The following is a 27,517-nucleotide window of genomic DNA, read 5'->3' as shown; positions in this document are numbered from 1 at the left end:
TTCATGGTCCAGTGTATGTGTACCCTCGTATGCTTTAATTAACCCATTGTGTAACAAGAATAATTTTTGGTTGAAAGGGAGTTCACTGGTAATATGTGCGATGAATTTGTACAAATTTGTCTTGATCAAGAGCAATTATTAAAAATTTTGTATCATTATGAGTATCATTAGTTGTATCTTTACGTATCTGTGCGGAATATGTTTCTTTTTTTTCTCATTTGTTCCTTTTGTATGTATATATATTATCTTATTATACTTCATTTTTATAAAGTTTAATAATAATAATAATACCATTAGCAGAATTATATATGCGTTAAAGGATAAAGCTGAAGTTTTTGTTAATCTTCTCAAAGCTGTTAAACAAAATTTGTTAAAAAAATAAACAATTCATAATTTTCCATTTACCCCCCCCCTAATTTTGTGCCAATTTAAAAATAAAAATTGGAAAAAAAAAAAGAAAAAAAAGAGAAATATAATTACAGAGTGTTTAAAAGAATATAACGAGTGCATTGTTTTATATAGGCGTATTTATTTTCATATATTTTTTTATATGCATATGTACAAGGTGTACGAAGTATGAAATCAGAATGGTAAGGCAAAGGAAAAGCGATTCTTCAAAATTTTAAGTGCAAAATAATTTAAAAGGAAAGAATAAAAATAAGTGATACGTAACATATTACTGCACAAGATTCAAACAAAAAGCAGATAAAGAGATTATTATATAGAAAATTATGTTTGGTATATTTGGTTATGCATCAGTATATTGTGAGCAGACCACATTTATTTCTTCAATTTAAGTTTGAACTTTTTTTATGCTATATTGAATATACCCGTTTTTCCCATGTTGACTCTTTCCGTATTGAAATATATTTTTTTTAAGAAAATAAATAGCAATTACCAGGCGGAAAACGAATGCATATGCGTAAGCACTTATATGCGTAAGTACATATATATATGTATATAAGTACGTGTTACACGCAGCTAACGAATTCTTGATCTCATACCGCTCACCTGTATGCATGTATTTTTTTTTTTTCTCCTATTTTGTGAAGACCAAGAAAAGCACATGCAGAGAGACCCCACTTATGTTATATGCACAATAGGCCGCTCCAGTTTTAAAGGCAAAAATGTGTACTTTTGTACATGAACGGACATACAACATATGTATATATGTACATATGTATGTATATATGTACATATGTATGTATATATGTACATATGTATGTATATATGTACATATGTATGTATATATGTATATATGTATGTATATATGTATATATATTTATATATACGTATGTACGATGGCGCCTTCAAAAGTTTTATAAGATAACAAAAAGTTAGAGAAAATTGCCTGAACAGGAATAAAATTATGACTACGCAAGAAAATTTTAATATGATACACATACTTTTTTATTTTTTTTTTTTTAATAACGCCTGGTGTTTCCGGTTTTTACAAGTCTAAGAAAATAAACAACTGAATTATATAAAAATCTCAAACAATTTTGCAAAGGCTGTTGTACTAAAAATTATGCGTACTTTGGTGTACGTATGGAATAATAATAGCAAATTGGGAAAATCAAAAATGAGAATGAGACATGAAAAGTCTGAAATAAAAATGCGACGTAAAAATACAAAGTAAAAATAAAAAAAAAAAAAAAAACAACAAGAAGCCGGTAGAAATCCCCTTGAGGGGATGGATATAAGATGGGAAAAGTGAAGAGAGTAATGAATTTAAATCAATTTTGGTAATCGTATTATTTTAATTTTATTATTGTCATTGTTTTGTTATTATTATTTTGTTACTATTTTGTAATTATTTTATAATTATTATTTTGTTATTATTTTATTTTATTGTTTTACTTTTTTATATTTTGTACAACTATTCTTCCGCGTGCGGGGCAAAATCTACCCTTACTCGTTAAATCCCCCCTGGCCCACCCCGAATGATATTTATATTTTTTAATTTCTTATTCGAAATAATTTGATGGCAGTTTGCTCAACGCATATTGAAAACCACCCCATAAAATAGTTATACGTTTAATTTTTAAATTAAAAAAATTATAGATGGAGTCAAAATCAAAAATCGAGTTGTTAAATATGAGAATTATTGTCTTTAAATTAAAATTCATTTCAAATTTTTCATCCATGTAATTACTGTAAATTCCCTTTTTCACGTTAATCAAAAAAGTATTAACGTGTACAGAATATTTCAATCGCTTCTTTTTAAAATTTTGAGGAGAACGCATATCAACAATTATAAACTGATCAAGGGCAAATTCATTTGACAAATTTGTTGTATAAAAGAATGGAAACATAGGAAAACTATTTAATTTAGTAACTTCAATATTTTTAAATTTTTTTTTTTTATTATTTGTTATCTTATAGTACACATTATTATTACTTGTGCTATTATTTTTTTGCTTTTTCGTGTTCCTTATTAGTTTGCAATTTTGAAAATTCTTATTTTCATGCGAAATAAATTCATATACGTTTCTTTTTTTTTTGTTTATATTGTAAAAGTGTAAAAAGTATTCATAATAATAATAATGCTTTAATTTTATTGGTTTTGTTTTATCATTCTTGGTATGTTTTGTTTTTACTCCATTTTCATTGCATATCAGAGATGAATTCTCATTTTTAAAACATTCTTTATTCTCTGTATGTCTATGATCTTGTTTTTGTTTTAAAATTTTTAATTTTTTAACTTTGTCAATTTTGGCAGATCTGTCAATTTTGCGAGTATTGTCAACTATTTTTTTAAAATTAACATGTGCTACTTTTGTAGTAAAATTTGCTCGAACTAAATCTGCACCATTTGCGGCATATGCTGCGTTATTACTGGTAAAGTGATCTTCTACCCCTGCAAAGTCATAATTTCCCGCCACTGCCTTACTATTTTCATTACATAGCTGTGTGTTACTTGGAAACAAACGACCCTTTTGTTTATTTAAACCATTTTGCTCCTTTTTATCCTTTTGGTCTTCTTTGTTCGCTGATGTGACCTCTTTTTCGAAGCATATATGTGAGCAATTTTTTTTTTTTTTTTGTTTTCTTTTCCCCCCCTTTTTCTTTTTATACACCTTAAACGTATCCTTATGCACGTAATATTCGGTCCATTCTTCGTTCCTGATTAAATAGATTAAATAGTTAATATGACTGTATTTTCTGTTATCTTCTACTATGTCCGTGGTTCGCTCTTTGCATTCATTAATACCAGGAAACGTGGTGAACATCACGGGGCAGTTGTTAAAAAGACTTGAGGAATTCTTTAAAATAAAGTTCATGTTAACTAAACTTGATAAGGAGATTATTTGTTTGTAAAAGTTATCTCTACACGTGTTCATAATAATATATTTTTTGAGATTCATCAGAATGGACAAACATACAAAAAATAAGTAAGATGGTGGTTGAATGAGAATTTTATCCAGTAACAAATACATGTTATGTAAATCGAAGAAATTGGAAAATAACGAACATACCCAACTTTTTATCATAATAATTATATTTATATTATTTTTAAAAAAGAAAATTGAAAGATCTGGAATATAGTAATTTAAAAGGCTATTAAAAATATAAAAAAATTCATCAAAAAAATGATTATTTTTGTACAGATTTAACAAATAATTTTGCACAATTTTTTTGATACATTTGTAACTTAAATATAAATTATCATAATAAAGTAGAGTTATCGGTAATAATAAATATTTCAAATATTTTTTTTTTTTATTTTTTACTCCTAATTTTACATTTAACAATAATAATAACGTGTACATCCTCTTCCCAAATGTTTTGCTTCCAACTAAGTCGTTCGTACCTTTACATTTGTTTTTTAAAAATTTATCCATACAAGATCTTTCCTTGTCCATTAGTGAAATATTTTTCCGTAGGCATTCCGCCTGCCTAACAACGTTTTCATCAAAACTGTCCTCTGTCGAAACGTCATCTGTTAACATATCACTCGTTACCTTATCACTCCTTATCTTATCACCGCTTATCTTATCATTCATTACCTTATCACTCCTTATCTTATCACTCATTTCCTTATCACTCCTTATCTTATCACTCATTACATTATCACCGCTTAAATGGGGCTCTCCCCTATGAGGGTAGGAACCCCCTCCCACCACTTTTACTCCTTGAGAAATTGCCCAGATCAACATTTTCATCTCCTCATTTTTTTCTATAGCCTTTTTCACTAACGAATGATAACAATAATTGAGGAGAGTCAAATAGACAACGCCTCTTAAATAACAAGGAAAACCTTGCTTTATTTCTTTAATCAATTTTATTTTATTTAGACCATCATAGGTTAATATTGCTTGAAATTTTATATATAGACTATACTGATAAATGAAAAAAAAATCTTTTTTATAAATCCAGTCATCCTCCTCTTCACCCTCCTCATGCGATATATTTTTATTATTTGATATAAATAAATATGCATCTTTTATAACATAATAAAACTCGGTAAGGTAAACTCCGACAGTATTCAAATTATAATCTTTGAATGTCTTATGAGAATTATTAACAATGAATGATAAATAAAAAAAGTTAGAACTTGTTGATAAAGTGTTATTAGTGTTGTCCTCATTATATACTGATAGTTCGTTACTTCCATGTGAGGTATCATCCACCCTGTGCTTTATTCCATCCACACCATAATAATCATCCTTATAATCGTAATAAGAGTCATAATCGTAATTGTAATCGTAATTGTAATTATAATCGTAATTGTAATCGTAATTGTAATTATTATCGTAATTGTAATTGTAATCGTAGTCATCATCATTGTTACCACTCCTTTGGTTATATTCCTCCCCACCACTTGCCCCTTTTTTTGTTCTATCTCCTTCTCGTTCGACCTTACCCCTATTTTGTGGGGTAGTATGCCATATATTTCGTTTACCTCTCGGATGTGGAACAAATTGATATGTATATCCCTCCATGGCAAGGCGGGTCTTCTTCATTAATTCATAAGTGTTTATCAGTATTCCTTTTCCATATGCACTTGCATAACCTTTTATTTGATTTTTGCATGTAGTAAAATTCCCCTTTTCATACTTCCTTATTTTCACCCTCCATTTGTCTATAGCTAAATTACGATATACATTAAATATTCTGTTGTATTTATTTAAAAGGTTCAATTTAAAAAAGGAGAAGAAAAAAAAATGATTATATTTTTTCTTTTTTCTATAAATAAAATATGGTATTTTTAATATATTGCAAGGTTTATGAAAAAAATTTATATTCATTAATTCTTTAACGTAGTTACTCTTATATAGTAAGTTGAACCAGTAATATATATTCCTTTCAGTTATAAAATATTTTCCTCTTAATTCGTTTTTATCTTTACTATTTACAATATAATCTGTCATGAACGGGTTGCAGTAATACTGTTGAAGGGGTTTCTCATCTATTATCATTATCTCTGTGTTTTTCACTTTATCATAAACATGTTTACCATTAATAGTTTCTCTTTCCTTACAATTTTTTTTTATTAAATAAGTACTAGATGTGTTTACTTCGTTTACTGCAGTGGATATGGTACGGTCTCTACATGTAACAACTTCTTCCCTTTCAACGAAATTATCTCTTATACTACAACTCAGTAAATTATCACCATAGGGAGAAGCATATTTGTTGTAATAAAAAAAAGGATGCGATAACAATGAACTGGCACTACCTCTAACATAATTTAATGATAAACATGTATGAACAAAGTTTAGAAAAAAAGTCTTCTGGTTTATCTGATCGAAGGAAAAAACATTCCTCATGTTTTGTTTTAATATATTCACACTATAAAATTCGGAGTACATGTTCTCAACTGCTTTAATGAAACAAGTACTTATTTTGCAGTTTGTTAAATTAGAGATTATATTTTTCATTATATTATACGTCATCTTTATGAGCTTATAACGCTTCCTCCTGTGGTTCTTATTTTCCTGGAAAATTTTTTGAAAAATTTTACATATATTTACATTTATAAGACTTATCTCTTTCCTTTTATTCACTCCAACGCCTACGCCTAGCTCTACGCCTGCCTCTACTTCTGCAACTGCTCTCTCAGCTCCATCCGTTGCTTCTCTTGTTGCTGCTTCTCCACTTTTCCTTTTATTATCACCCCCTCGACACAGGAAAATATAAATGTAATAAACTTTAATGTATAGCAGAAGCACAATGAGTTTTTCAATTTTGCTAATAACGTTGTTTTCTTCAAAAGAACTATTTAAGTAAAATTTCTGTCTAGTCATGCTTTCATCATTTTGCTTCTCCTTACAAAGATGAACAGTGTACACATTTGTGGTGCAATTTGATTCCTTTTTCTCCTTTTTTTTGTTTTTATTCCTATCTTCCATTATTCTTTTAAAAACTTGAACTACATGATAAATCTTCTTTAACTTACAATCATGCATCTGGAACTTACGATGCGTTTCCTGGTCACATGGATAAGTCTTTTTTTCTTCGTTCTGTTTACCTATTTTTTTTTTTTCCCTTAAATGGGCCTTATTCTTCTCCATTTGAGCTTTATTACAATGTTTTTTTCTGACCTTGTTCATGTAATTTGAACATGAACTTCTTCCTCTTTCTTCGCTTAACAATAAAGAATCAGATAGAGAAATTCTATTTGTGATTCTTCTTTTCCCAATTTGTTTTCTGTCTTCTGTGTTCACCTTGCTCCTTCTACAATCAATCTGATTGTTAATTTCATTTGAGACGAAAAAATATGAAAAATTTTTTATCATAAAAGGTAAATCTAACAAGCCGTTCATCATCTGTACCATGACCATACCGACGCTAAAGATGTCCATGTGTTCATATATATTGTACTCTAAACGAACTTTTTGATTATTTAGCAAATTTAAAAATATGAACCACGGAGGGAAGTACAAAAGGTCGTTAATACAACTGTAATACTTAAAATAGTCGTCAACATGGAGAAAGAAGCTCTTTTTTCCTCCCTCATTATTGTTGCCATTTTTATCACCCTCATTGCTATCATTTTTTTTTATTTCCTTTTTTTCCTTGCCCTGGTTAGGCATTTTCTCATCATCGTGCCCTATTGGGCCATTTTTCAAGCCGTAAGCCACCAGTACATTCTCAACATACTTTTTGGAAGAAAAACTTTGCAGCGCAAATTTATTTTTAAAAAATTTATTTTTATTTTTCCATTCACATGAATGGTCATTAAATAAATACGACATGCAGTAATTGTGAACTTTTATTTTCCCTTTTGAAGTAACTAAAATGTTTCTAGGTGTTATATTTAAAAAATTTATATTTCTTGAATGTAAATATTCAACAGCACTAAGTATTTCATAAACAATTTTATTTAAAATAGGAAAATTGATAACTCTTCTCGTGCTAGTCCAATTACCATAGCTACTATTATAGTAACGATTGATATCCACCTGACCTTTTTTTTTACTTGCTAACTTCTTTAAATAGTTAAAGCACACATAATTTACCTGTTCATCACTCAGTATGTCGTGTAAAGACAAAGAATAATACTCAGAAAATATAAAATAATCGTTCTTTACCCTATTTAAATTTATATACTTACATATATTGGGGTGATCTAGTTCCTTAACCTTTTCGAACTTCCTAGCTATTGAACTAAACTTATTTTCAATGTAATTACAAGTGTTATCACCACTGCAATTTTCTCTATGGACATTTTCTCTTTGAAAGGGCTCTGTTTTTATTTCTTCTCTACTTTTAGCTTTGCATTCCGCTTTTATCTCTGTTTTTTGCTTTTTATATTGCTTTTTATTTTTTTTTTTAATTTGTTTTTTACCTTTACTTTTCTTCTCGCTTAAGGAGTAGCACTGAATTCCAAGCAGATACTCAGACGATTGGCATAACTTGAAAAACATCGGAATATGTTATATTTTCATGGGTGTGTATAAAATGGTACCTCTGTAATGTCGTATATTTTTTCGACACTCTTCGGTCTACTCTTTAATATTTTGTTCGATACAACTTTCAGCTTATATTAATTTTTTTTTTTTTTTTTTATTTTTATCATTGATACTGACATTGCCATTGGCATCGATATTTCTGAACAGTACATGTTATTTTTTCACAACAGGGAAAAAAAAAAAAAAAAATAAAATAAGTTCATATGTACATGTATGTTTATAATTCTGAAAAAACGACAATTTTCCTCACTTAAAAATTATTTCTTCAAAGGCCCGAATGTCCCTGGAGTGTACTCTTACTTTAATATTACTACTCTTTTTTTTTTTTTTTTTCCCCCTTTGCTAAATTGAGTTGTGTTTATTGCAAATGGGAAAATTACCGCTTGGCTGATTTACCTGGTTGCATACTATACTCATACATATATACATACACAAATATCTACATTAATGCGTACGTATTATACATATATATAAATATATACATATGCAGATATACGTGCAAATATTATTTGACAGCTTCCTTAACGAGTTAAAGCTACCCTGCTCGTTACTCTTAAAGCATTAATCATGAAAACAAGATCATACTGTCTTATCATTTTTATATCATTTTTATCACTAACTTTGTATGTGCTAGTATAGCACAAGGGGCACCTTATTAATACGAATCAGGATTGAACACACCCTCAGCGCAATTTATTAATCATTTAGTCTATTAGTCAATGTACCAATCAGTCTATATATCAGTCGACCTATCAATCTACTTATCTGTCGATTTATCAATCTACCTATCAGTATATATATATATATCAATTTTTTTTTTTTTTTTTTCTTTCTAAAAAGCACGCACGATATCACTACAATATAATACAAATACTGTTCTACAGTACATTTTTCTCTTTTTCCGTATACACAAAAATAAAAAGAAAACGAAAAAAGTTCATGAAATTTTGAAATAATATAGTCTTTCTACTTACGATAGAGTATTTTCTTTTTTTGTAAAATGAAATATATTTTTCTTCTAAAAATTATTAGCACGTATCGTAAATGCATATATAATATGAAGCATGTTCTGTTTTTTCCCACCCACTTTTTCATATCACATCACATTTTTACATGTTATGTGCCTCTTTTTTATCATAAAATAAAATTTAGTCATTCTTTTTAGTAAGCAGTTAAAACACACTGATGAGATATATATAAAGATGAAAAAAAAAAAAAAAAAAAAAAAAAAAAGAAAAAACGTTATATTCTGGACGTATATCAAACATGAGGGGGTAACTTATATTTATTATAATCGTATATTATAGTGAATTATATTGTAATTTTTTTTTCTTTTTTTTCTCTTATCTTTTTGTTCCTTTTCCTAAACTTTATGAACAAAACAATCAATTCCTTTTTACTTATATTTCTTTCTCATTTTACTAAAATGGGGAAGAAATAAATTGCATATTTGTAAATGTATTCATATGTATGATTATAGCTATCAACAATTTATTACCATTTTGTTTTATTACACGTATGCATACATATACTTATATGCGCCTAATATACACGCTTATTGTTTTATATATGCATATATGAACATACACACAAACATATACGTACATGTGTATATTTATAAGTACATAACCTTACATTACATATAATTATAGTTACAAACATGTATGAACATACATATGGCAAATATATACCTCTGTTTTTTTATTTTTTTAATACGAAAAATAAAAGAGCGTATTGGTATCATCATATTTAAAGGAAGATATAATAATGTACATATTTTATAGAATTAAATAAGTCCTTGTGCTTTTTTCTTTCATAATATTATACATTCTTCACGAAAACGTTTGAGCATATCGTTTACCGGTATGCGTGTATGTTTGAACATACATATATACACATACATATAAATACATAAACATATACATACATATAAACGCATACATACATATATACACATACATATACATACATATATACACATACATATACATACATATATACACATACATATACATACATATATACACATACATATACATACATATATACACATACATATACATACATAAACATATACATATATATCTATACATACGTAGTTGCAAAGAATATATACAAGTAATATGTATAAGCCGCCCACCTGCAGCAACGTATGTGAATGTATATAATCATAATCATAAGCTCAACCTAAGGAGGCAATACATTTATTCGTCTCACGCTTTAAGCTGATATATATGCGATTATGTAATGTTATCATCATTGTATTACGTTGTTATTTTATTTTATTATACTTTGTTTTATTTTATTATACTTTGTTTTATTATTTTATTGTATTATTTTATTATTTTATTGTATTATTTTATTGTATTATTTTATTATTTTATTTTATTATTTTATTGTATTATTTTATTGTATTATTTTATTGTATTATTTTATTGTATTATTTTATTGTATTATTTTATTGTATTATTTTATTGTATTATTTTATTATTTTACCATTTTATTATTTTACTATTTTATTTTATTATTTTATTTTTTTTTTTTCCATTTTTCAAAAATCATTGTTTTCTTTTGAGTAATAAATTAGGATATATTTTAAACGATAAAATAGGATAAAAATAAAAAAAAAAAAAAAAAAAAAAAAAATAAGAAATAATCAAAATAAACAAAATGAACAAAATAAACAAAATGAACAAAATAAACAAAATGAACAAAATGAACAAAATAAACAAAATAAACAAAATAAACAAAATATACAAAATTAACAAAATTAACAAAATTAACAAAATAAACAAAATAAACAGAATTAACAAAATAAACAAGATAAACGAAATAAACAGAATTAGCAAAATAAACAAAATAAAAAGAGGTTAGTATTAAATACTGCGATAGTACAATGGCCTTTTTGAAAAAGCTATCGAAAATTTTATTTTAATCCATAATAAGAACGAACTAATTAAAACAAGAAAAAAAAAAAAAAAATTTTAGATAAACTGTTTTGTGTACCTATATAATTATATCGTTTAAAAAGTGGATGCTTTAAATTTTTGTTCATCTTACAGGTATATAATATTATGAACATACATAAGCATACGTGTATATATATATATATATAAATATATGCATATATTTGTTTACTTATATGTTTATATATATGTGTACGTATATGTTTATATATATGTGTACGTATATGTTTATATATTTGTGTACGTATATGTTTATATATATATGTACGTATATGTGCTCCTGCGCAATCGCTTGGCTATTTCACTGCCTCACGCCTTCACTTCTTTTCTGCTTCTCTGCGTTACCACTTTCCCGTTTTAGGATAAAATCCGAAATGTACAGAAGAAAAATGAAAAAGGGGGTTTGCATCTTTTGTTTATTTTATAGGTCAGAACACAGAATAAAGTCTTTCGAGTTTTGAATTAGTAATTAAGAAAAATAAATTTTCTGTAAGCAAGATACGAACATGTGGAAAAGGTAGATTGCTTTCCTTGTGTTTATCTCATATATGTCATTCCTTGCATATATTTACATAAAAAATAAAATTAAAGAAAGTAAAACAAAATAGAGTAAAATAAAGTTAGGTAGTACTAACATACAGTAAGGTAGTACTAACATACAGTAAGGTAGTACTAACATACAGTAAGGTAGTACTAACATATAGTTAGGTAGTAGTAAAATAAGCCAAGGCAGGACCAAATAAGATAAGGTAAAACCCAATAAGATAAGTGAACATCATAGGGTAAGGCTTGTTTACTCTTCCAAGGCGTATACATAATTATATATACAGGTACCTACTGATAAAAGCACATACCAACATATAGACGCATGTAGATGTAAAGAATTCGAAAATCAAAGATCAAATATTTTGGAAACACCATCCTGTTAAACATATCACCTGAGTAGTGCTATTCTAAATGTAACTGATTTAAATTTTTGCACACATACAGTTATCATAAAAATGTGGTTTAAGAAATCGAACTCGAAAAAGGAAAAGAATGAGTATACGGAGGAAGCCAATAGTAACGAGGAGGCTGTATGCGACTATGAGGAAGAGGAGGAACAGCAGCAACAACAGCAACGAGAGGCCAACGAACAGGGGGTAGAACAGGGGGTAGAAGTGTTAAATGTGGAAGGAGCTACGTTTGAGGTCTTAGCGGTACAGAAAAAAAAAGAAAAAAAAAGAAAAGGTAAAGAGGAAGGGGAAGCAAATATCGATGAAGAAGTGACAGAGGTAGAACGGTCCGAGGGAAGGGAAGAGGCACATCAGAACTGCATTGATAGCGATGGTAACAGCTCTGCTATGTACGATTCATCTCTAAATGAACACGAAATTAATGAAAAAATAGAGGATATACTGAACAACCTGTCTTCAGACGAAGAGGAAGGAGAAGTGGTTGAAGATGAAATTCCTTATGAACGTGTTCAGGAAAATAATGACCATTCTAAGGAAGTTGTTTTACTAAATTTCTACGCAGAAATGTCAAATGAAAAGTTAGATATGCTCCTAAATGTTTTCGGAAAAGTAAAAAGCATTAACGTGGACGACAATGAATGTGTTCATGTTATATTTTTTTCATTGAATAGTGCAAAAAAGGCAAAACAGTATCTGGACAATTTGAAAATTAAGAATAGAAGGATACAAGTGACTTACGGAGTGTACAAAGAAGAGAACGATAAGGCAGATGTTCAAGGTGTAGGGGAAGCAACAGAAGATGTAGGAGCAGAGCATGAGGCGTATCACTACAATTACAGTAGAATAAAGAGTGAAACTTATAAGAACAACAGCGAGCGTTCACCCTACTATTACGACCAGTTCCGTTACAACAGCAGTAACATCAACAGTAACACAAATAATGTTAATAGCGGCAGCAATATGGTCAATAGTGGTAGCAATAATATTGGGTATCAAAAGAATCATGTAAAACTATTTAAGAACAGGAAGTATTATATGAACGCCCCCCAGTTCTTTCCCCCCCCAAATAGTAGCAGTCATGCACCTTTATACAAAAATCATACTAAAGGAAACATGCATATTGGTAATAATTTTTTTTCTTCCCCCCCCACCTTTCATGCAAATGCTCTAAATGAGTATGCGTCATCACCAGAGGTGGTACTAAAACAGGGGGAGAGGAGGGTACGAAGTGTTCTCCCAAGCAACAACAATAAGGAAATTAGCAGCAGTTGTAACAACAATAGCAGCAGTAACAACAACAACAATAGCAGCAGTAACAGTAATATCAATAACAATAATAATAATATTAATAATAATATTAATAATAATAATAATAATAGTAATGACAGTAATAGTAATAGTATTAGTGGAGATGGTAATAATAAGGGGGCAAACGTGGAAAAGCAGAAATTTAGCACAGTCAACTATGGTTACCATCCTCCGCCCCCACCCCCGATTACCAACCCGTACAATTTGTTAACTGAAAAAACAGGAAAGAATAAGGCAGACTCCTTTACTCCATATAATAATACCCTTACAACGAATCGTGAAAGGTTTATATCTAAATCTTCAGAAGTCGGAGTGTTATCAAGTAAAAGAAATAATAATATGTCTGATAATTTTTCTAAAAATCTTGTATCAAATAAAGGAAATACTTTCGAAGGAATAAATGTTAATACAAATTTTACTTCATATACGAACACGAAACCAATTTCATATGATAATAAAGGTCAGTACCAACGAAGCATTCCGCCGCCTCCGCATCTTAGAAATAATAATACAAACATGGAGAACAGTACAACACATAATAAAACTATAAGGGGAAAAAACAGGATGATGATGATGACGATGCCCCCCCCGCTTTTAAGCCCACGAAAAAGAGATACAAACTTGAATTATAATAATTTTTCTCTTTATAATAACAAATATTACATTGCTCATCCTAAGCAAACTGCAAATGATAGTCACATGGTTGAGGATGGTCCTGTGAAAAATACGAAAGAGAAAAGTACTAAGCACCACATGATGGTAAGTCTATATCAACATAAAGAAAGTAGTAATCATATCAATAAAGACAATAGATCTTTCCCCTCTTTTAATGAAGAAAATCCATTTAATATATTAAAAGAGAATATTATGTGTGATAACCCTACGTGGTTAAGTAGAAAAGAAAATAGCGTTTTAAACTGGGAAACGAATGCTTCTGTTGAAGAAAATCATCTCTTTTTTATTAATACTTATAGTCATTATAAAATTTATAATAGATACCTTATTATAACAAATATGCCACAAGATTTAAACGATGAAAATAAGATAAAAGAATATGTTAATGGTCTCTTTTCAAATGAAAAAAATTTTTCCTTTTGTCTTGAGGTTACTATGTTTACTCTTGCAGAGGTAGAGGAGCACAAATTTTTTTATGGAGATGATTTTCAGAAGGAGCAGCAGCAGGGGGAGTCTTTGGATAGGGTTAATGATGCGATCATGCACACGGCGGTACACGCGAATATTAACGAGGATGTAGGTGATGATGCTAATTCTGGCGATCCCGTTGGCATTACTGCCAATTCTAATGTTGATGTTATTACCAACGCTAATGTTGCAAATGACAAATGTAAAGAAGATCATAAAGACAATACAGTGGACGAAGTGAAGGAGACAAATGAAAATGTTGACGAAGAAAAAAAGGAGGAAATTGTCTCAAAGGAAGTACAAGTTGCAGAGGATGAAAAGGAGAATTCTGCTAAAAATGTGAAAAAAAGGGTAATACGAAAAGGTAACCAGAGACAGAGAAAGAAAAGGGGTAAAGGTAATGTGGAGGTGGAGGAAGCAGTAAAGGAAGAAGGCATAGAAGAAGTGAAAGCAGCAATCAAGGAAGAAGATACAGAAGAAGTGGAGGCAGCAATAAAGACAGAAGGCATAGAAGAAGTGAAAGCAGCAATCAAGGAAGAAGATACAGAAGAAGTGGAGGCAGCAATAAAGACAGAAGGCATAGAAGAAGTGGAAGCAGCAATCAAGGAAGAAGATATAGAAGAAGTGGAGGAAGCAATCAAGGAAGAAGATATTGAAGAAGTGGAGGAAGCAGTAAAGGAAGAAGTCATAGAAAAAGTGGAGGCAGAAATAAAGGAAGAGGTCATAGAAGAAGTGAAGAAAGAAGGCAAGGAAAAAACGAACACAGTTCAAGGTGAGAACCCCCTCAGCACGCACAAAAGGCTGTGTGCCCACTTGACCTTCAGGACAATAAAAAACTGCGTTGAGGCAAAAAAGGCACTGGAAGAAAAAAATTTTAAAGTGAATTTCTCAGCCCCCAACAAACCGAACAACTGTTTATGGGTAGGTAATATTTTAAAAAATTATTTTTTCAATACAGCAAATATTTTAAAAAGTATGTTCATGCATTTTGGTGAAATAATGAACGTGAAGTTTGTAGCTGACAAGAATTGTTTATTTTTGGAATACAAAAATGTGAATGATGCAATAAAGGCAAGGAATCATATGTATGGTATTCAGCTATCGAACAATACATTACTTAATATTGACTTTTCAACATTAGGTGAGTGGGAGGGTAAAAGAAAAGTAAGCTTTACTCGAAAAAAATTAATGGACTCATTATCTTACGATAATAATAATAAGATACAACAAATATTAGAAAATCAATTTAATAAAAGAAACACAGGATTTATTGATTCTAAAGTTATGCTATTATTAAAAAAAAATAGTAGAAAAAAAAATTATAGACTTAATAATGTTGAAGAGTACAACTCGAACAAAAAAATTAATAAACATCATTCAAGCAGTGCACTTATGGACAAGCACCACATTAGGAGGAAAAGTACGACTTACACAAATAGATATAATTCGGAAAAGGATAAGAAAAAAGATAGATATAGTAGTAGTCATACTCCTTATGATAAAAAGGATAGTAGAAAGTCATCAAAGCGAAAAGGACATGATACAGATAATACAAATGAAAGAAGTCGTAAAAAAAGGAGAAGCAAAAGAAACACAAGTAGAGCAGGGGGAGCAGTATATTCCTTCAGGAAAGAAAACAATGAAGAAGGCCTCGAAAAGGAAGAAAGTTCGAATTGGTTTAATGGTGGGAACACCAATGAGGGGGTAAATATCAACAGCGGCTCAAATGCTGATCATAATGGCAGTCAAAATGGTTTGCAAAAGGATGACGATGCACATAACTCAGATGGTTCTAACATCGAAAAGGGAAAGAACGAAATGACAATCGCATTTTACGTGAACCAGAAATACAAGTGTAACTTCAGTGCAAAATTTTATGAAGGAAATAGGGAACTCAAAATGTAATCCTTTTTTTTTTTTTTTTACATGTTTACTTTGCTAATTAATATCTTATTTATGTGCAAGAAAAACTATGCACACGTTTATTATTTGCGCAGTGTCTTGTGTTAGCTCTGTTCCATTTCTGTTCATTCGTCTATTCGTCTATCCATTCACTTATCTTTTACCTCCACTTGTTAGATACCCGAAGTTAAATGTTGAAACCAAAAGTGATATAAAAAATTTAAAGCAAATCAAGAGTACCTGCACCGACTACTCCATCTGGCAATTGGGGCCAAGTAATTTATTTTTTTAATTGTTTTTACGAGCAGCATGCTGATTGCCCCATCGTTCTTTTGTAGACCATCGCTTATTACTGTGCAGTGACTGCATCCTACTTAATGCGTTAAACACGTTCACTGTGTCTATTAAGCTCCATATGTTCATGCATAATGCACGCAATTCGTTAGGTCTGCTTTAATTTTTTTCTTTTTTTTTTTTCCAGCTCCCAGCCAGAAGAAGAAATTTTTTCATATATGCGACCATTTTAGCAAGAAGAAGAATATACCCGTAATTATTGACAAGGACTACACCACCTTCATTGTGCCTATTAAGGAGGACTACTTAAAAGATTTAGAGGTAGCAAAAAAGAACAAAAACGAACAGAAAAGAAAGAAATATGGAAAAATGGATGCCCGTTTTATGTGTGCATCCGCGTGAAAGTTATGCTATCCATTTATTATGTTCATTTTGCTTATGTTTATATGCACATGTACACTGTATACTTATTCATTTTTTTTTTTTTTTTCTTCCCACCATGTGGCAGATCGAAAACACGGATTACATGTATGCCTTTGTTCTTGAAACGAAAAAATCGTAAGACATTTTTTCCGCTTTTTTATTATCTCATATATATGTGTTATTTGTTTGTTTTTTTTCTTTTTTTTTAACTTAACCTTTTGATAACATTTTTGTTTTTGATGTAAATTGTTAATGTAATTTAAAAAAAGGAAAAAAAAAAAAAAAAAGGTAAAAATAAAATAAAATAGTGTGCGCATATTTCTTTTTATAGCTTTTAAAAAATAACAACTAAAACGACGTTTGTTTTACTTTCATTTTTAAAAATTAAAATATATTGAACACAATGCGAGAAAAAATGGAAAATCCTTACGCATGTGTATAAACGTGCATTGCGTTTATGCATATACATATACATACCATACACATATTATGGACGTAAAAATTGCTAACGTGCCATGGAGTTGAGAAACGTTAAAAAAAGTGGTATGTAAAATAGCATAAACAAAGGTACGAAGTAAAAATGTATTTGCATATGTCCGTGTAAGTACACCTACACACACATTTATATATATATATATATATATATATATATATATATATATATATATACATACATACATATATATACATACATTACACATACATACATACATACATACATACATACATACATACATACATACATACATACACATACATACATACATACATCCATACATACATACATACATACATCCATACATACATACATACATACATACATACATACATACATACATACATACATACATACATACATACATACATACATACATACATACATACATACATACATACATACATACATACATACATACATATTCGTATAATCTCATGAATAAAGAACGGACTTTTTCAACTAGTCATCCCCATATTTATTTATGTTGTTTTTTATTTCTATGGGAACAATGATTTTCTTATCTATTACCTCATTTATGAAATGCTCACATGATACCAGATTTTTCAAGTTTTCGTCCATACTGTTATGGTAACTATGGAAATTGTAATTCTCTACAAAAGAGGGGGAGAGGAAGAAGGAACGAGAAAAAAAAAAAAAAAAAAAAAAAAAGGACTTATATTTTCGTGCGTGTGAATACGTACAAACATGCAAAGGAGTCAAATATGTAAATGCGGAAAAAAAAAAAAAAATTCCATTCACACAATTTCATACGTATATATCCCTCTACTTACCATTCATGATGACAGCGTAGATTATATCGACTATGTTGTACGAGCTGATCCTTTCCATGATGCTCAGGGGTCTTAAAAAATAAAAAAAAAAATGAAAAAAATATATAAAAAATTAATACACAAGCACGCAAGTAAATATATACAATATATATACGCACGTACACACCCAATATATATGCATGTGTGGACCATGCCAACATATACAGCATAACGCTAAACGTTATATCTTTCGAGGATCCACACGTCTTGAATCCTCACTCGCACATGTTATACATACTTTGATTTCAGCGTAAAAATACACTGTTGTAGCTTCTTCATGATATTGTTATTTATCACTTTACAGTCCTCGTTGTACTTGTCTTCTTCATCTACACTCTCTATCTTGATATCTACTATTCCGTGGAGTAGTGATGCGAATGTGAAGCATTCCTCCAGGTTTATCTGTTGCCAGGGGGTGGCAGAAAAAAAAAATAATAATAAAATAAAGCAAAACATGGCTTAACAAATGGCATAACACATGGATTAACACATGCATTAACAAATGGCATAACACATAACATAACACATGGATTAACAAATGGCATAACACATGGATTAACACATGGATTAACAAATGGCATAACACATAACATAACACATGATACAAATAAACAGTAAGGTGCCAATATAAAGGAGTGACGGTCCGCAATGCGGCCCAAGGTTGTACGTATAGGTAGAGCCACAGGGAATGATTGCTCATCTGATTGGACAAGATAATCGTCTTAAAGATAAGGACGTTTTGGTAGTAGTCGAAGTAGGTGTTGGATAGATACATAAAACATTTTAGCAACTGCTTGTATTGATGCATAATATGATTAAGGATAAAGAAAGAATACTCAATCTCCTCAACAAGGTATTTCAGAGCTTCTTTGTTCGGTTTAGCTGTGCCTACACCGTTAGCATTGTTCATATTATTATTATCATTATCATTATTATTATTATTATCATTATTATTAATATTATTATTATTAATATTATTATTATTATTATTAATATTATTATTATTATTATTAATATTATTATTATTATTATTATTATTATTATTGTTGTTGTTGTTATTATTCATGTTATTATTCATGTTGGTGCTCACGTTTTTGCCATCTTTACTCGTGTACTTCTGCAGCTTCTTGTTTATTAGTTCCACCAGTTTGTACTTGACAATTTCAAGTTGAAGTTTCCACTCGGTTCCAAAATCGCTGTCATTACAATAATATGAATGATTTTCAATATTTTTAACTAGCAAACTGACCACTCTTCTTTTTTTATTCTTCTGATAATAATAATAATTATTATTAATACTATTATTGTTACAGTTATTGTTCTCGTTGCTATTATAATTATCATTATTGTTAAAATGAACGTTATTCACCTCAATGATATATTTGTCTTTATCATAATTTTTATTCCATATATGGTAGTACATATTTTCATTATTAATATACTTGTAATAAGTCGTGATACTTATATCCTTGAAGTTTTTAAAAGAGTCTATTAAAATTTTATATGGTCTAAACAAGTTTAAATATTTCTTATTATCATTCATATCATTTAGTAAATGCATTTTATTTGCTATTAAATGTTTCATATTCTTTATTTTCACTGGAGATGATACATTGAAATTTTCAAAATCATGTTTAGGTTTATATACATTAGAAAATATTATATCTACTGTTATGTTGTATGGCCATGCACAATTCAAATCTTCTTCATGCATTTGACTTTTAAAGAAAGTATTTCTTTTCGTCTTCTTGTGAAGAATTTTAAGCTTGTATTCCTTTTCATACAGTTCATTTATATCACATACGTTCAATCCTTTCTCGAAGAACCCCAACTGATCCTTCGTATCACCTTTCCCCTTATAGCAAAAGTCATTGCTTCCATAATGCTTATCCTTGCCATTACTGTTGCTGTTGTTGTCCTTGTTATTATTGCTGCTACTTTCGTTGTTCTTATTGATGTTGTTTATATGGCTATTATTGTTACTATTGTTTTTACCATTTCCATAGCTGTCCTTATGCCCATCATCCTTGCCATTGAAAAATCCTTGACCATGTTGCACGTTCAACTTGGCGCAACTACCTTTAATGATGCCATTTCCTTCAACACAATCATGAATCCCATTGAACGCATTATTTTCAACAGCAGGAGCTGCGGTAACAGCAATGGATGGATGAACAGCACGGAAACAGTTTTCCGCTCCTCCATTAGAGTGTTTCATATCCGAAATTTTGACCTCTCTGGAAAAAATAGTATCAACATTTTTGTAATCATATAAAGTCGAAAAATTGTAATAATTAAAATTTAACAACTCAAAATTTATGCCATATTTATTAAAATTTCTAATAAGAAAACCTTTAATCATCTCTACTTTTTTTAGCTCTTCAATTTTGTCTTTATATACTTTTATTAGATGTATTTCTTGCTTTCTTGTAGACCCTTTATCATATATATTTTTTAATTTATTCAATTCTGCTGTCAAGGATTCAATCTTCTTCTCCTTTTCTAGTAACACATTATTTTGTTTTTCTAATAATATGTTCTTATCATTAATTTTATTTTCTAATTTTGAATTATACTTTTTCAAAGTTTCAATAGCTTTTTTTGTTTTACTATAATTTAATTGTGTTATCTCATGCTTTATTATAGCATCATCTAGCTTTACACTCACATTATTTAAATTATTAATTTTATTTATAAACCTAAATATCATATTACGAATGTTTTCATATAATTTTATTAAATTATTCATACTCTTCTTTTCAATGTTTACTTGTTTCAGTGAGTATATTCGGCATCTTCTTATAATATTTAACGTTATCTCTTTAATCGTTTCTTGTTTCTTTATCAAATTTTCGTTAAACTTTTGTCTCAACTTTATCTTTTCTTCTCTCTTTATCCCACTCACTTCTTTTACTATACCTTTATTTTCTTTATTTACATCCTCGCAAATGGCATCTTCATTGTGAACTCTTCCACCTTCTTCCACTTGGTCTTCTTCCATTTCTCCCTCTGCCACTCTATCCTCCGCTCCTTTCTCCTCCTTTTCTTCACTTCCTTCCTCACTTTTATTTTTTATTTCCTTCCCTTGCTCATGTTCATACGAATCCTGTCCCACCTCTTCTTCCTTTTCGTAATACCCATACTGTTGATAAATTACATTTTTTCCATTCACATTTCCCTCATGGACATCCCCTACATTGATATTGACATTACTTGTAGCCTCGTCGTACAAATTGATATGTTCATTCCCTTCACGCAAGTACCCGCTTCTCTCATAATATTCGTTCCTATCTCCAACGTTCTTCTGATTTTGTTGTCTATTTACCCCATCTTCATTAAATGCATATTCGGTGTAATTTATCTTATCGTATAAATATGAATCATAATTTTCTTCATTTGGAATTGCATTCACCTTATCACAAAACTCATCGACGTTTTCATTAAAGTTTTCGTAATTCTCCTTCTCACTAATGCACGTTTTTCTGTTTTCAAAATATGCGCACTGCGCTAAATAATTACCTTGCTGTTCATAATTTTCCCAATGTTCGCAATTCTCCCCACGTTCGTAATCTCCATCATCCTCGTAAACACCCTTCTGTGTGTACCTTTTTTCGCCCTCTTCTTCTCTTTCCCCTGTATAATGGTCATTCGGTCTATTATAAACTTCCGCTTTTCTAATCATGCCCTCTTCATCTCCTTCTGTAAATTTCATATCTGTCTCTTCCTCCTTGTCATTAATTATATCATTATGATTTTTTCCTAGTTGTTCGTTCTCCTCCTCTTCATCCGAGTGAAGGATGTCAACTCCTGATGGTGTTACCTTCTCATTGCTTGTCTGATCATTCTCCATATGTTTTTCTTTTAAAATGCAATAATTATTCAATTCATTCTTTTTCCCTTTAAATAAAGAATGTCTATCTAATAACTTAAAAGATGCTTGCATACTTTGTCTATTTCTGAAACTACTTTGTTTCTTTTCCTTTAAAGATCTCTCATAATTTAATTTTTTCCTTTCATCCGAATTTATGTTATTTCTAAAATCATGTAGTGCATTGTTTCTAATGTTGATACTGTAACTTGCTCTTCTGTTTGTCACTATACTTTTCATATCCTCTTTGTTTAATTCGGATTTATTTTTTTCATTGTTAGTACTACCCACAATGTTAACAGTTGTTCTATTTGCTTTGTTTTTATTTTGATCCTTTATTGCTGTGGTATCTATCCATTCGGCGTTTCTTCCTTTCTTCTGCTCCCCTTCATTCGTCCTTAATAATGCCTTTCTCGAAAGAGATTTTCTATTATTTGGAATGCTGTCTCTCCCTTTTGCTTTACTCAAGTGGGGTGTTAATAAACCGTAATTAGGATCATCTACATTTTTGTTAAACTTCTCGTCTACCCCTACCTGCTTTCCTTCACTCAAACCCGCTAAACTAGCCTGATTATCTTCCTGTTCATCCATATTTCGAGTGCTTTCTCTAAATTCCCGATTAGCGGATTCATCATTACGCACACTAGACGACTGTTTATTCCTTCTTAAGGATGTAGTATCATTGCATTCAAAAAAGACATCCATGTTATCTGCTTGCTTCGTTTTTTCCTCATCTTCTTCCTGTTCATCGTTTGTATACAGTAACGATGGATTTGCATTATTCATGTGTGCACTTACTTCCCCTTCATAGCTTGCAACGTTTGTGCTTCCAATCCCCTCTACATTTTTCAAACTCCAATCGATCGCATCATTGGTTAGTTGACCACCATTCGGAGGATAAGAACTGGTCAGTTTATTAGATTCATCAACTTGTGCATTATCAACATGTGAATTTATTTTTATAAAATCATCATCTCTGTCTTTGTCTACATCTGAACTAATTAACAATTTATCAAAAATTTCTTCATTATTTAAATTTACGTTTATGGTAAATTTATCGTCATTTAACTTGTCCTTAATTGGTGAGAGACGAGCAGATTCAATATGATCAACCGACGTTTTTGTTCTGAATCGTACCGATTCTATAGAAGTCCTTCTAATAGGATTATTGGTTTCATTGTATAGACTAACAACACTCTTCCTATTCTTGCTACTTATCAGCATATCATCTTTATACAAAAGTTTGTCAATGGGAGATTTTTCTACAATGTTCATAAAACTATCATAGATGTTCGGTTCATTTTCTTTACTAAGAATAGAAGCATTAGATGCACTTTTCCTTTTAGATCCTGAGTTGTTAGAATCGCTGGAAATTCTAGTAAAATGTGTTAATCTTAATGGGGAAATTTTTTCTTTTTCATCAAAAACTGCTATAGATCGATGAGAAAATTGAACTGATTTTTTCCTTGCACTTATATTTTCATTCATCTCTTTAATAGGGGATAAAGAATTACTTTGTTTCAATATACCCTTTTTAGGTGTCTCATAATTTATTTTAATCTTCCTTGTTGAATTTATTTTATTCTCCCATAAGGAAAAACTACCATTCGATAACCTGCTCTTGTTCAACGAATCATCATTTCCGTAGTTCATCTCTATGTTCATTTTTTTTTCTAAAGACGACAATCGTAGAAACTCCGAATCACTCGCGTATTCCCCCATGTAGTAGTCATACTCCTCGTCGTTCGCCTCGTCATTCGTCTTACCGTACACCTCGTCATTCGTCTTACCGTACACCTCGTCATTCACCTTACCATGCTCCTCATTATGCACCTCTTTATGCTCCTCATCATGCTGTTCATCATTCCCTTCACTTAGGATATACCTTTTCCTTAAGTCGTCTAACTCCTCATCGAGGGTATCGACCGATCTTCTCCTCCTTCTTCTTCTTTCATTTTTAGCATATTCATTTGGACTGTCTAATATAGCATTTATTTGATAGTCTTCATCTATTCCACCTTTCCCCTTGGAAGGCGAAGGAGTTATTAAATCGCTGTCATACGCTTCATCTGTTTTTGACAAAGATGTAACAAGCTTTCCATTGGAGGTATAATCATAATTAAGAGAAGATCGCTTCATGTTATCATCCGTAACGCTTAGATTAAAAATGGAAGAGTTTCTTGAGTTGCGAATAGACAATACGCTATCATGTTTATCACCTAGTTTGTTATCCAGAGTACTGTCCCGTTTTCCTCCTCTATTTCCTTCTCCATTTCCTTCTCCATTTCCTTCTCCATTTCCTTCTTTATTTCCTTCTCTATTTCCTTCTCTATTTCCTTCTCTATTGCTATATCTTTTTATTTTCATTTTCTCATCCATTTCATCTAACTCGTCTGTCTTCCCAATCTTTTCTTCCTTCCCGATCTCACCCGTGCTACCTACCCCCTCTAGTGGTATGTCATTATCCCTTGAAGAAAATTCTTTATTTTGAAAACTAGCTTTTGAGTATATTGAAAATCTTTCTTTTTTGTCATTCACGATGGGAGAAATACCTTCCCCTTCATTCATTAACTTTTTATAATATTCATCATCATTTATAATATTTTTAAAATCTTCACTTGACATTTCTTTTAACATTTCTATATCGTTAAAACTTGCCAATTTCTTTTCTACTTCTTCTAACTCATCGTTATCAAACTCTTCATTTATGTCAGAATACTCATCGTCCTTCCTTAAGGGGGAGAATGAAATTCGCCCGTACTTAGAAGCTCTACTAGTTGCTTCTCTATTCGATTCTGCATTGGACGATTCTCTACTCATTTTCACTGTAGTAAAACGTGAGTATGACCAAAGGGCCAATTTTATTTTTATTTTTTTTCTTTACCTCCTCTTTACTTCCTCTTTACTTCCTCTTTACTTCCTCTTTACGTCCTCTTTACTTCTTCTTTACCTTTTTTATTATTTATATATGATGAAGCGATTTTACTTTTCACTCTTTCAAATTTTGACATCGAACTTATTCGCTCGCCAGTCTCTCTTTTCTCTAACAACTTGTTATGCGCTTACTTAACGCATACAAACTTGTGTACATGTGCATTCTACATGCACAAATACATGTTCGTTCGTAGGTACAACACGCACGTATGTACTTATCGTGTGTGTGCATAAAATTTCGTTCACGTATATAAATCGGACGAAATATTCGCCTAAACAGAAAAAGAAAAAAAGAAAAAAAAGAAAAAAAAGAAATATGCTTCACTTGCTTAAATAGAATAAGCATGTTTTTATTCATATATAAAAATTATGTTCATTGTATTGAGGAGATTACTGTATCTCATATGATGAGCGTCTTTTTTGCTTGAAAATCCAAAATGAATAGCAGCGTACATATATGTGTTGGTAACGACCTATGTACTGTACATACCTATGTGTGCATTTTGCTACGTACGTATGTACGTACTTTTGTGCAACTGACAAATAAAAGACTAACACTAAGTGTATACAAATTATTTTAAACAAATTTTCCTTGTATCATTTGCGTTCTTTTGTTCTTAATGAACAACGCGAAAAATGAACGGATAAATCGGCAAAAAGTAAGCAAATAGATGAACAAACAGGTGAATAAATAAATGAATAAATAAATGAATAAATAAATGAATAAATAAATGAATAAATGAATGAATAAATGAATGAATAAATGAATGAATAAAAAAATGAATAAAAAAATGAATAAATAAATAATACATAAATGAACAAATAAATAATACATAAATGAACAAATAAATAATACATAAATGAACAAATTACGTACGTACGTATTAATGTACGTATTTCTTTCTTTTTTTTTTTTTTTAATTTTTTTTTTGTCTGCACTCAATTTTGCAAATTTACAGTGTGAACTGCACAAATACCTTTCTGACGACTTTCCAACATTCAACATAAAAAAAAAAAAAAAAAAAAAAAAGGAATGCGAAAAGCTTCTTCAAAAAATAAGTGTTTGTATTTAAGTCAATGACACACAGCGATTTCTTTATCTTCCCTAGTAATGTGCACGTATGTACAATTATATATATATATATATATATATACATATATATATATATAACGAAAGGAATCTGCCTTACGATAATATTTTCGCATATTTGCGTATTTTCCTATTTTCGCAATTTTGTATTTTATATTTTCACGCTTCAAACACTTGCGCATATATTTTTTGTCTTTAAGCAGACATCAAATATTTGCAATTTTGCATATATTTTTTTTTTCGTAATTTGTTTGCATATTTTTTTTATTTTTTTCTTTTCTGTTGATCTACTAAAATGCACGTATGTTTTTTTACCAGCATATTTCCCCCACCTACCCCATAAAAGAAAAGAAATGAAGGAAGGAGTAAAGGAGTGAACTTAACCTGAGTATATTTAACTTATCAGAGTACGGAAATACATAATAAATTTTTTTAAACTTATCTTTTCTATTATTCAGAATATTTACCAAAAAAAAAAAAAAAAATAGTGAAGCAGCATAATATATAATAACGCGGCAAAATAAATTAGCAAAATAGAATAATAAAAAAAAAATTGATAAACAAAAGAATGGCTAAAGGCACACAAGCTAAAACAAAAAAAATTGTGGAAAATAAATGAAATTAGATTAATAAAAAAAAAAAAAAAAAAAAAAAAAATTATTTAATTACAATTAAAAGGGGTTTTTTATGGACTGACATGAATTACGCAGGTACGTGTATACATAAAAATTATTATTACTATTATTTTTATTATTATTTTTATTATTATTATTTTTATTATTATTTTTATTATTATTATTTTTATTATTATTATTATTACTATTATTATTATTACTATTACTATTATTATTATTTTTATTATTAGCATTATTATAATTATAATTATAATTAGCATTATTATTTTTATTATTTTTTTTTTTTTTTTGTCCAAACGTAAAAAAAAAAATAAAATGAAATAAAGAATGATTTGGAAAAATTAACAAGTCGACATAATAACAGATGAACATAAGGTAACTTCATGTGAAATAAAAAGAAATTAGTAAAACCGAATAATACAAACATGGAAAAAGGGGTCATATGTTCACGAATATACGACATTATTTATGCGTCTATTCCCGCAAGCAACGATGAAAAAAAAAAAAAAAAGGAATGAATGAAATAGAACGAAACAAATAAAATAGAACAAAACAAATAAAATAGAACAAAACAAATATAATAGAACAAAACAAATAAAATAGAACACAATATATAAAATATGATAAGTTTAAATAAAATATAATTAATTTTGTGAAAATACTTAATTCATGTAAAACAAAATATGTACGATATGGCAAAACAAAATTACCAAAATGGAAAGGGTAAGCTGGCGAGACCAGTACCCACTC

At 29.6% G+C, this 27,517-nt stretch overlaps 4 protein-coding genes across 4 annotated transcripts; 1 reads left to right on the top strand and 3 right to left on the bottom strand.

Moving 5' to 3' along the window:
* Positions 1-1,967: 1,967 nt before the first annotated feature.
* On the bottom strand, positions 1,968-7,874 carry MKS88_001017 (Rab GTPase activator and protein kinase; the record flags this gene model as incomplete). Its single annotated transcript, XM_067219670.1, has 1 exon — positions 1,968-7,874. One exon carries the CDS (start codon positions 7,872-7,874, stop codon positions 1,968-1,970), a length of 5,907 nt encoding a protein of 1,968 aa, XP_067075383.1.
* Positions 7,875-11,886: 4,012 nt separating this feature from the next.
* Positions 11,887-17,050, top strand: MKS88_001016 (RNA-binding protein; the record flags this gene model as incomplete). The annotated part of the gene is made up of 4 exons (XM_067219669.1): positions 11,887-16,193; positions 16,372-16,469; positions 16,676-16,809; positions 16,997-17,050. The coding sequence occupies 4 exons, from the start codon at positions 11,887-11,889 to the stop codon at positions 17,048-17,050; spliced, it is 4,593 nt and encodes a 1,530-aa protein (XP_067075382.1).
* An 819-nt stretch (positions 17,051-17,869) lies between these two features.
* On the bottom strand, positions 17,870-24,928 carry MKS88_001015 (uncharacterized protein; the record flags this gene model as incomplete). Its single annotated transcript, XM_067219668.1, has 4 exons — positions 17,870-18,021; positions 18,202-18,272; positions 18,479-18,642; positions 18,881-24,928. 4 exons carry the CDS (start codon positions 24,926-24,928, stop codon positions 17,870-17,872), a joined length of 6,435 nt encoding a protein of 2,144 aa, XP_067075381.1.
* A 1,875-nt stretch (positions 24,929-26,803) lies between these two features.
* MKS88_001014 (uncharacterized protein) lies at positions 26,804-27,139 on the bottom strand (the record flags this gene model as incomplete). The annotated part of the gene is made up of 1 exon (XM_067219667.1): positions 26,804-27,139. One exon carries the CDS (start codon positions 27,137-27,139, stop codon positions 26,804-26,806), a length of 336 nt encoding a protein of 111 aa, XP_067075380.1.
* Between the last annotated feature and the right edge of the window lie 378 nt (positions 27,140-27,517).

Source organism: Plasmodium brasilianum, chromosome 3, assembly GCF_023973825.1.
Source record: "Plasmodium brasilianum strain Bolivian I chromosome 3, whole genome shotgun sequence".
NCBI classification, from domain to species: Eukaryota; Apicomplexa; class Aconoidasida; order Haemosporida; family Plasmodiidae; genus Plasmodium; species Plasmodium brasilianum.
This window is presented reverse-complemented; position numbering and strand designations above follow the sequence as displayed.